The sequence below is a fragment of the Octodon degus genome, unplaced genomic scaffold (assembly GCF_000260255.1).
Source record: "Octodon degus isolate 3935 unplaced genomic scaffold, OctDeg1.0 scaffold00038, whole genome shotgun sequence".
Taxonomy (NCBI): Eukaryota; Metazoa; Chordata; class Mammalia; order Rodentia; family Octodontidae; genus Octodon; species Octodon degus.
Genome location: NW_004524614.1, coordinates 13695158 through 13707368, shown reverse-complemented (window position 1 = coordinate 13707368; position 12211 = coordinate 13695158). Strand labels below are relative to the sequence as shown.

Here is a 12211-nt window from a genome sequence, read left to right as displayed (position 1 = left end):
ATATAACAACCATTGTTGAATTCCTATCATCCTGTTTTTTGAAATTCTGTATTGTTTATAATGTGTTTTTCCTGTTATTTTTTTCTTTAAAATCTTTTATTTTCTTTAAAAGAAAAAAAAAGCATTTGAATGTTTGCTGAAGGCAGAGACAGGGGTAAATTATAAATGGTATATGACAAAACTTCCTGGGGTAATGGATATATCCTACATCTTGATGGTGGCATAGGTTTATGGCTATCTTAACTGATCAAAACCTATATTAATGTATACTAAATTAAGTTTTTATTGAGGGTCAGAAGTGTTAAAAATTTTGATATGAAAACTTAAGAAAAAATGCAATTACAAAACAATAATTTCAAGAACAAATCAGTGAAAGATACGTAATATGTTCATATAGCTAAATAAAAATATCATTACTACAATTTCTTAAAAAATAAGTTTAAGAAGAACTAGATATGGAAGGAATACATGATTTTCATAATTCACAACAATCAAAATATTGCTAGAGATCTATAGATGCAATCTTACCAAAATTGTAAAAATCCTAAAGATTCTACTCACAAGAAAAACTCCAGCAAATTTCATTTTACTGATTTTTTAAAGAGAATACAAATAGTAATAAAAATTAGAAATGATACAGAATTTCATTGAACAGTACGAATTTGACAGAATTTGTTGTATTGTATAGTGTTGTCTTAAACAACTTAGTTGTTCAGATTACCAAATATATGCATGCAAAATTGGAAAAACAAAGGAAAAACGAAAAAGTTTATAAGAAAAAAACGAAAAAAGAAATCAAGAAAAATTAAGCATTATCTGCTCCTTTCCATAGACCAGCAGAAATTCATAGTACAATTATCCAAGCCATCTGGCTTACATAGATATATCTCTTTCCCCAATCTCTCTCCTATCCTTCTTCTCATCTCAGGAATTCCTTCCTTTCAGATAGATTCATTCCCTCTTCACAGTATCTACAATACCCTTCAGAGTTATTTATTTATTTGCAGTACTGGGGATTAAATTTGGGACCTTGTGCTTGTGAAGCAGGCACTTATGCCTCTGAATTATGTCCCTACCCCTTATTTATTTTCAGTTACTTACACTAAGGAGACAATACAATGTTTGTACATGCAGGTCTGATTTATTTCATTTAAGAGTATAGGCTCTAGTTACATCCATTTACCAATAACAGCTTTAATTTTATCTTTCTTATAGCTGAATAATACTCCACTGTGTAAAAATATTACAACTTCTTTATCCATTCCACAATTGATGGGAATCTCAGTTGCTTCCGACTTAGTTATGACAAACTGTACTGATATAAACATGGGTGCAGATAAATCACTGTGGTGTGGTGTTTTCAGTTCTTCTTGAAAAATATTCAGGAGGGCTATACCTGGGTTGAATTGTATTTTAAACACTGACAAAATCATTCTAATACTCAGAATATCTCAGTTCCCCTTCCCATCGCCACAAAGTCTACCTCCATGGATGGTGTTACATGGGAGGACTAGGAAAGCTGGGAAAAATTAATATGTATTGCAAACATATCAGTTAGAAAACACATCAAATAAAGAATCTAAATGAAAAGTAAAAAAATAAGAGAGAATAGCTCAGACTACCTTGAGAAAGAAAGAACAAGTTTGGAAGACCTCACTAAGCCCATATTATTCTTTATAGTATCTAAGGCTAATTAGGAGAACAGTGGCAGAAGTCTGGACAAATGAACAGCATAGGATTGAGTGAAAAGTCACAGTAAGGCACATAGAGACTTGATTTGCAATAGAAGTGGCAGAATATATGGCAAAGAAGAGGTTCAAATAAAGGCTGCTTATCATTTTCACATGTATATTACTCTTACTTCATTATTCTCATAAAGACAATTCCAGATGGATTATATATCTAAATATAAAAACAAACAATAAAATATCCAGAAAGTAAGATAGGAAAATGAAGGTCAATGTTCATTATAAAATGTGGAAAATTCTCTCCAACAAAAACCTGATAAATTGGATTTCATTAAAATTTTTAACTTCTAGGGGTCAGCCAAATAGCTCAGCAGATTAAAGTGCCTGCAAGAAGTGCAGGGGCCAGGGGTTCGCGCCCCAGGCCTGCTGTGCCAGCCCTGCCCCTGGGGCATGCTGAGAGGGCAATTGAGACTTGTTATGGTGACATGTGCCTGTAATCCCAGCACTTGGGAGGCTGTAGACAGGTGAATCACTATGAGTTGGATCTAGATACAAAAACAAACCAACAAACAGGGGCCTGAGAAATAGCTCCGTAGAATTAGCACTTTCCTGGTAAGCACAAGGCCCTGAGTTCAATCCCCAGAACCGCAAAAAAATAAAAACAAGAATAAAAATAAATAAATGAATAAAATTTATAACTTCTATTCACCAAAATAAATCATATTGATGAGAAAAGCATAGTATGAGGAAATGTATGTAATTCCTTACAGCCTTCATGTTTAAATTGTATAAAACCTTTTTTCTAATTAAGAAAAAGATAATTAAATTATTAAAAAGGGACTAGGTATTTCAATATGCAATCATAAAAGAAAACCAAAAGACCAATAAATGTATTTCAAAAGCATTCAACCTCACTATTCATAGAAAAGGGAAAACTAAAAATACAAAGCAATGCCACCATGTTTACACAAAAAATTGGCTAAAATGAAAGTGATAGTTAAGTTCTAGTAAAGATATGGAGCTACTAGAATTTGCATATTCTGCTAAAAAGTTAGTAAACTTGCTTTGAAAAATTATTTAATATTCTCTAGGAAAATTAAATACACATAAACACTATTGATCAGCAAATTAACTCTAATTGATTTACCCATTAAGATAAGGTATACACCCAGAAAACAGTACACCCATATTAATTACAATTGCATTATCTATATGTCAATATTAATTGTATTAGCTAAAAAATAAAAAGAATAACTGTCTAGCATCAGTAAACAAAACAAAATATGATAACTGACTTCTGAATGGGCATAGAAATAAAAAGTACAAATTAACGACTGCTGTATGCAATATGGGTGTGTCTAATGAACATAATGTTGAAGAAAAGAACCCAAAACAAAGGGACACTTCAACTTACATCAACTTTTCAAAAAGACAAATCTACCTTGGATTAAATACCAGGGTAGAAAATTTGAAGAGAAGTAAGAACAACAACATGGGAAGAAGTCCACAGTGGAAGCTTCTGGATAGAACCCCTTGAATAGGTTATTTCTTGATTTGATGGATGGTGTAAGTATGCTAACTACATTCTTTCTGAGGTTTTTTGTCCTTTTTTTTGGGGGGGGGGACTAGGGACTTTGTTTTTTGATTTTCCCTTTCAGGTAGCATCTTACTCAACAACCTCAGCAATTTAACCTCAACAATGGGGAGCAGACCATTTTAGGAATGTTCTTTTGTCACAAGAAATAAAATCACATTTGTTTATTCCAACAATACATACTAGGCACAGTTTCAGATTTACTTTGAAAGTTTCCATTTTAAACTTAGCACTACTCAAAGTACTCAATTTTATTATATTACCATCTATACATGTTTTAATTTTACTGGATACAGTGACATGCATTATATATGATTATAATTTCAGCAATCAATGTTTTAAAATCACCCAAGATCTCTCATTTTATACTCTGAAATATAAATGACAGCAATCTTAAATTATTAGTCAAAATATCAAATGGAACAATTATGAAATGTAACGAAAATATATAATCAACTTACATTCTGACATATTCTATTATGGTTACATATTTATTACTTTCTATTTTATTGTGTTTAAATAAAAGGAGAAAGTAAAATATAGTTCTGCATACCTCATGTTTTCAGCCGAATCTTCTGGCATTGGAGCAACCGTTTGTACAGCTGGAAGGTTTTTGCTGGTAGCACCATTCACAAAACTAGAAGAGGAGGAAGAGGAGGAGGACCCTGAATCCACGGCACCTGTTCCCAAGAAAATGAACTTTAGTCTTTAATGTAAATTCATTTAGTTAAATAATATAAAGTACATCATTACTATTTGATTTTCAAAGAATTACTCATCTGAACTGCAAAGCATTATTCAACATTAAAAATTATTTGGCTACTCAAATAGTAACAAACTCTTTAGAAATTTTAAATGACAACTATAGCATTAAAAAGCATTAAAATTCAGTTGATTTACTTATATTAGCCTAACAAAACTAAAATTACACATGGGGAATAAATAAAAGACAACAAATGAAAAAGTTCTAGATAAAATGAGGCTGATAAAACAGTACAAATTTAAATGTGAAAAATTTTAGTTCTTTGTATTGCTATACTGAAATAGTTTTCGTTTTCAATATCTAAGGTACAATTTACAATTAATTTTCTTAACATAATTTTGTGGCTCTACAGCATCAAATAATCATTTGGACAAAATGACTGCTTAAGAAGAGTTATAAGAGCTTAACTCTACCTCATTTTAGAATGAGTTCTCTATGATATCAAGACACCACTGTAGAATCTTTTTTTCTATAAGATGCCATGTTAATATATTAAATAGCTGTGGAGTTGAGGGACATCTAGTGTTCCTAAGTATTATCATATATTACACTAATTCTCATAAAACTGTGTTCCTTGCTGGGATTTTCACTAAATACTTAAAGAACTTCTAAGTTTCAACACCTAAACTGGACAATATGCCCATTTCAGATGCTGGCCTGCAATTCATCTCTCTAGAATCTTATTTCTAAGGATGAAATTTATTGCTTACTTTATTTTTCTTTGTAATATTATACATTATACTTCCATTAAACTTCAGACTACCACATTTTCTGTATATACTATTAATTCTTACACTGGAAAACATAATTCTCACATAAAGATATGTGTAATTTTTCATTTACTTCACTAAAGAAAAATGAGGATTTTACTCAATACATAAACTAAATATATATATATTTATAATACACTAGCGTATTTAAAAATCTTTAACACTTTTTAGTATATATTTTGTATAAAAATGTTTTACTCCTATTTCTAGAAAACCAAATGAATTCAAAAGATAATAAATTGTAATACTGCAAAGATTTCAATATCACTAGTTAAGCCAAATATAAATATATATTTTAATGTAGATAAGCCAAAGATGTTAAATTCTTTCACTTGATGCATAATTATATTTATTTGCTTACATATATATGTATATATATATATGTTTAATAGAGTACATTCTACTTACTACAACCCCATAAATATGTTGTTCATGATATGTCAGACTCAGGTGGTATGATAAACAAGATAGATACAGAGGCACATAGAAGAGCTATGAAATTAATAAAAATGGGAAGAATCTAAGTAATGATAATAAATGGAAAAATTCAAGGGTATACAGTTTGGAGAAGAGAAGACTACTATAGTCAGGGAAGAAAAGTCAAGGATCATCTTGCGTTGTATAAATACCTAAAATGGAATCACAAAGATTTGGGTAAGGATTTATTTAACTAATAATCAACAGGAACATTTCTGGAAATTTAAAAAAAATATTGTAGGCAGCCTTTTAAAATTTATAGTGATTTGGAAATTTTGGTCCCTAGAACCATTAGGAAATTGTTGGAAAATGAATGTGATACAGTTGTAATCTAAGTACATAAATTAATTCATTGTCACACAATGGTTATTTTTTAACATGCACTTTTAATCAAGTTGAGGCTCTTCTATATAATCAAGGTTCTTAGAGGAGCTTTGCCTGCCCTTAAGGGATTTAGCAAAGACTATATATTGAAATTCAATTGGTAAATGCCAGTAAATCCATGTTCTGTCACTAACCTTAGAGCATATCTTGATATTCTTGATATAATTTACTAATTTTTACATATCAAACTTCAATATTCAAACTATATTTTGTTCCCCAAATATCTGTTAGTAATTGATTTCAATTGAGAAGACTAAAAAAATCAATAGTAATATTGTCCCCTAAAATGACCAGTAAATACTATATCCTGGAACTACAGACTAGTTCTGAAATGCTGTAACATGAAGTATAATCTTGTTAAGACTGAGATAATCTTAAATTACTAGGGTGTCTTATTTTTAAGATCAAATAAGAAAAACTGAAGATATAGAAAACAGAAAGAAAAAGATGAGGTATCACAAAAATATATAAGAACAATACCTGTTGTATTAATCATACTTTTTGGTGTAGCTCCAGTGGCAGCAAATATATTAGAGGTGCTGCCTGTTGGCAGCCCACTTCCTGCAGTGGCAGCTCCCACAGTGGTCACAGCTAAACTACCTGGAGGTGGCTTCTTTACAGGCACCACAACACTCCTGCAAAAAGAAAAAAAAAAAAGATGTTTATTATAAATTCTAATCCTACTACACATGGCAGATAAACACAGTATGGAATTTCACCTCTTGCTTCCTTCATTCTTCCTTCCTCTTCTTTTTCCTCTTCCTCCTCCTGTTTCCTCTCTCTGTATCTGACTCTGTCTCTCTCTCCTTTCCTGTCTCCCTCCCTCTGCTTTTAAAAACATGTTTAAATTCATGCACCCAATTCATAAGTGAAAAGGCCTCTAGATTCAATGTCCAGTACTACCTCAAAAATATTTGGCAAACATTAATGTATGTTTGGAAGACTGTAAATATTTCTGTAAAAGGCAACTAAGCTATAATCATTAAACAGGGAATACATGGAATTATATGCTTAAATGGGTAGATATTTCATATGCATATAAAATTTTGAAAAAATACATATAATATAAACCTTTCTTCCAAATCATATTCTTCAAGTGTAAAATAATCACAAATATAAACACCCAGAATACTCAAAAGTATAATTTAAAACAAGAGATTACAGTGGATAGAAAAACAACATTTGAATTGGAAAGTCAACAAATTAGTAACCATTCTGGCTTATATTTACTTGATTACCTTTTAAGTGATACAATCAAAATACCTTTTTCAGGGACTGCAAGATAGCTCAGTGGACTAAGTGCTTACTTAGGCAAGCGCAGGGACTGAGTTTCAATCCCTGGCACTACTTGCAGCACCGACCCTGTCCCATGGTGCACAGAGCCAGCCACATAAACTGGGAGTGGTGGCGCACATCTCTGCCCCAGCTCCAGGGAGACTGAAAACAGGAGGATCACTATGAGTCCGAGCTGTGTAGTGAGACCCTGTACCAACCAAATACACTTAAAAGAATACCTTTTTACAAAAATTAGAAAGGTATTAGAACAAAAAAATATAGTCTTTGTAGGTAGTTATATTGTTTAACATTGTTAGCAAATTATAAGTTTCAAGAAATCAGCTTAAGGAGATCATAACAAGTCTACAATACATTTATTGTTTACTCTGAATTTTCATTCAAACCAAAATTTTCATTAAAACCAATGTTAAAAAACTAGTGAAAATACCTATCTTACACTTATGCGTTAGGTTTCATATTGGTATGAGGTATAAATAAATTGCTTTTTTAGTCCTATATTATCCACAGAATAGCTTTTATTTCAGTTATTTTTTTTTTCAGAGAACGAAATACGTGGAAGAACATTTTAAAACTCAGGATACTAGTTCACCTGAAAATGTGAAACAGTATTTTAAACAAGAAAGTATGTGAAATTTGAAAAGATGAAATATAAATTATATGACAGTGATATTTGTTAGTGAAAGAAGCAACACAATTATATCTATAATAACTCACAATTTTAAAAAATATAACAAAATGGGGCTAGTGAGATAGCTCAGCAGACTAAGTGCCTGCTTAGACAAAAAGAAGGACCAGAGCTCAATCCCCAGCGCCACAGGCTGCACCAGCCCTACCCTCAGGAATGCTTGGCCAGCCACCAAGAGTGGGGTGGTAGAATATGCCCATAATCCCAGCGCTGCTGAGACTGAAAACAGGATAATCACTATGAGTCCGAGCTGTGTAGTGAGACCCTGTACCAAATACATAAAAATAAATAAAAATTTTAAAAAAGCAAAATGTACTGAAAGTACTGCCTTTTCTTTCCTTTTGTTCTAAGTGCAGTATCAGGAAACCCTACAAAAGGAAAACCAAGCTAAGTCACAAATACGTACCAAATTCTCAGAAGATTGAAAAGTATGTAATCTATAGGGTTAAATTTTAATTTAAAAAATAAGGTGAATCTTAATAGGTGGTTTTAGAGAAAACGAAGAGTGATAGTCATTAATTCATCAAACTAATACCTCAGCTAGAATATTTAATAAACTGGATCAATATGAAAAATCAAAAGAGTATTGTTGGAGAATTTAGGAACTCACATAAATTCTGACATTATTAAGCTTTTCTGTTTGAAAATACATTATATACATTTCTCTTTGTTTCACTGTCACAGAAATGTTGAAAACTGCTCACCATTATATTTCCTTTATACATAACATTTTTCCTCACTATATAACAGTATTTCAGGATCTCTAGCACTTTTATGCTTCATAAACATATACTCAGGAACACTCAGTGAAACAAACTATATACTTATCTAAAATGGACAACTAAAATAACAATATGTACTTAAATCTTAAATGGATGATTACAAGAAATAATGAGAATAAGTATTTTGTATACTCAGAAAAATTATATATTATCTCATACTATCTGATAAAAATTTTAACTATCAAAGTTTATTTTAGATGAAATGTTTCAAATATCTCATGTAATTTCCTTAATGAAAATATTTTAAATTTCAGAACACAGATTTATCAATGCTTCACTTACATGGAAAGAAACAAGGCATAATAAGCACATTAACAACTCAAATTCATCAGTCATTTTAAGAAGCTATTTCTAAACATATATCTAGAGTAAGCATAAGGAATTATTGTTAATATGTTTTCAAACAATTGGCTAATAAAAGAAAATCATGTATGATTTTTATCAGAATTACACAATATTATTAGGAAATATGACTTCATTAGAAGTAAAAGTGCCACTGAGTTTGCATCTATTTTTAATCAAAGATAAAAACGAAAGGCACTTCATTGGTAGAATAAGACCCATGATAATTTTATGATTGAAACTAGTAGCATTCTGGACTTTCATTCTAAATTCTGTCATTTTGGACCAGATTTTCAAGGAACTCAGTCTGATGTTAAAAGACATGTTATAACTTGGATTTCCAATGTCAGTGCTTCAGAAAAATGTGTATATGACTTATAATGTAATTACAGCTACCTTAAGACAGAGAAGGCAAGTAACAGCAATATACTAGAAATATAATTGAAAAACGTAGTGGTTCAGAAGCACGTGTAGGGATGATGCCTCTGAAAATCTGCTCAAAGCTTCAGAGTTTGAAGTTAAATTTCTGATGTTGTCACTCTCAATCTATTGAATGGCTGACAGACAATCAAACCCGTCTGGCTGGCTGGCAGCTCATTTTGCTGGCAGGTGGCAAACAATTAGACACACCAATTTGTGCCTCCTGATGACATTAAAGCATGAAACTAAGTTGTATGCAGGGCCTAGTGATTTGTGTGAAAGCATTTCAAAAATAATACTCTTTGCCGTGGCAACTCATTTCAGACTGCCACCTCCCATTATGGCTTTGAGCAGTGAAGACGACAGACTTGAGTTACGTGCAGTGCAAGGCCGCTTCTGTTCAATCCATCATTGGTGCCCCCTGAGACCTCAATCCCCTCCTTTCATCAATATCACCTCATCATTTACATTTGATAGTACTTGAGCTACTGCATATATTAACTACACTGACGATTCTTTTCCTAAAGATTTGAAATATGCTTTGTGCTCTTCCATTTCGTTTCTACTTACGCAATTTAAAATAATGATTCCAGTCCCACTGTATTTTACACAAATGCTACCAAGAACAAAATTTCCTTTTATTTTAAAGCAACACTTTCAAATGTGTAATAAATTTTATGTAGCTAAGAATACTGGCACTCAAGTGACTTCTTGACAGCTTTAAGTTTAGTGAAAAGTAATAAATTAAAACAAAAATATTTTGCTTTAACATTCCAATAAATTACTATAACTCTGTGTATTTGTTGGCATTTTAGTAAAATTTAAAAATGCAACTTAAAAGAAAATATGAAACAAAACTTAAAAGGACCTTATATTATTGCTGCATTTATAGTTACATACTATGGATATTAAAAAGCATAAATATTTAATAAGGAAAAATTTTATTCAAAGTCATAAACACAAATACAAATACATTGTGGAAAAAATGAACTTAATACAGAAATGGAGAATATCAATATAGTATAAGTGTAATAAGGAACAATAACTATATGAATGAACATATAAATATGTCACCACAAACTACTAAAAGCAAAAAAAATTCCAGTATGTTATAGTTCTACCATTTTTCAATTTTGAAAACTTTTCAAGCAACAAATTTTATCTTTTACAATCATTTCCTTATACTGTAAATTCACTAAGGATAAAAAGTTTCTTCATCTTTATATCCCACAGAAATATATAACTAATGCCTTTAGATTTATACAACAAATTTTCAAGAAATACATGTAAAGCATTGCTTAAAGTGTTTGTAGGCAAAGTCTGAACTATATTCGTGAATGAAAAGAATAAGCTATGCAAACACAGTGGCTTCACTGTAAAACTTCTACCCTTCAATTCTAAAATATTACTTGTTATAGTCCTAAAAAAGCATTTTCTTAACTCAGTCTTGACTCTCTAAAACTAAAAATATTTGCTTGTTAAGCTTATGTTATATAATATGCATTATATATTCCAAATTGTAAAGGTCTTTTAAACACTGACTTAATTCAGACAATAAACCATAGATTCTTCAGTTTGTGCATTAAAATAGGAAACCATAATTTGGAATATGCAATAATCCCAATGGTCAAAATTAAGTACAGTACTATTGTTAGTCATGATAGCTAAGCAATCTTGTAATGCTGCATATGTGTTTAAATAGCAAGATACATTTATATGCACAGATTGGCTATGTATAAAATGTTGCTTTGCTGCTTTGAATAAAAACTATCATTTTTATTCTATATAGAGTGAGCAGAAAACTCTTTCATTTCTAACACGTTTTGAATGACCTAATATTTAAATATAGATACACAGACTATGATGTAGTTTATATACCTAAAATACCAAAATGTCTTTCGAGTATATTTACTTTCAAATACATGCTACAAAATATGGCTTTTACATAACACTAGAAATCCTCTAAGGATAATAAGGATGATCTCAATCATTTTTATTTCTCAATATACTTCCACTTAAAAGTTAAATTGTTTTACTACTAAAAAGAAGCTACTTAATCTCTGACAATAGCTGGGGTATAATACTAAAATGGAAAAAAGTAAAATAAAATTGAATTTGAGAGAGAGAGAGAGAGAGAGAGAGAGAGAGAGAGAGAGAGAGAGAGAGAGAGAGATAGTATATCTTGGAGAGAAGTTGCCTATCTCTTCATCTGTTTTAAACTCAAAACAATTAAATTCGAAAAGAACAAATTGATTTCTGCAATGCACTGCAGTACCGTCATAATGTTTTCAACCATTATGAACCAGGTTTCCCTGCATCCAATTCAATATGTTAGTTCCCATATCTACTAAAATCTCCATTTTAGGATGTATTATTAAAATGCTTTATTAAGAGAGTAATCAGCTTGATCAATTACTGTAACAGTCTTTGTAATGAAAATTCACATTAAAGTTTTGAAGACATTGTAGCTTTTCTACATTAACAGTTTAATTCTTTCTACAGGAAGATCTTTATGAATAGTAAGACTGGTACTTACCTGTCAAAGGAATGAAACTGCATAGGAAGAATAGTGTGCGCTTCTCTCTTCAGTGCTGGATCTGGATATGGGATAGGTTCAGGACCACACTCTGCAATTTCAACAGGGGCAGCCACAAGACTTTTCAGTATTTCCTTGACATTGATACCTTTAGTTTGACTAATGCTAGATATGGACGGTGCAGGTTTCAACATCTCATTGGGATTTTCGGTTAGGCTCTCTTGTGACTTCTTCACTTCAGATGACAAAGTGGATAATAGTTCACTCATGGCATCAGGACCTGCAGGAGTCTCTAATTCTGCCCCATTCAGGATGCTAGCCACTTGTTCCTCTCCAATTCCTGAATCTGTATGAGGAATTGAACTTTCTAGATGAATATCTTCACCAGGACCTGAAGTTTCTTTTTCCTTTATAGTATCTGGAAATGCAGCAGGTGTTTCTGTAATGGAAAAAATAATTTAAAAGTTTCACATG

General features: G+C 31.3%; 1 protein-coding gene across 8 annotated transcripts in view; it reads right to left on the bottom strand.

Moving 5' to 3' along the window:
- Nbea (neurobeachin) overlaps positions 1-12211 on the bottom strand; it is a 760086-nt gene that overhangs the window by 444350 nt on the left and 303525 nt on the right. For 7 of the 8 annotated variants that reach the window (XM_004631077.2, XM_023714988.1, XM_023714990.1 and 4 more), the window contains 3 exons: positions 11738-12176; positions 6157-6311; positions 3836-3962 (listed from right to left, as the gene is read on the bottom strand). In XM_004631077.2, coding sequence (XP_004631134.1) covers positions 3836-3962; positions 6157-6311; positions 11738-12176 — 721 coding nt within the window. The remainder of the gene's footprint in view (positions 1-3835; positions 3963-6156; positions 6312-11737; positions 12177-12211) is intronic. The other variant, XM_023714991.1, reaches the window with a different exon arrangement.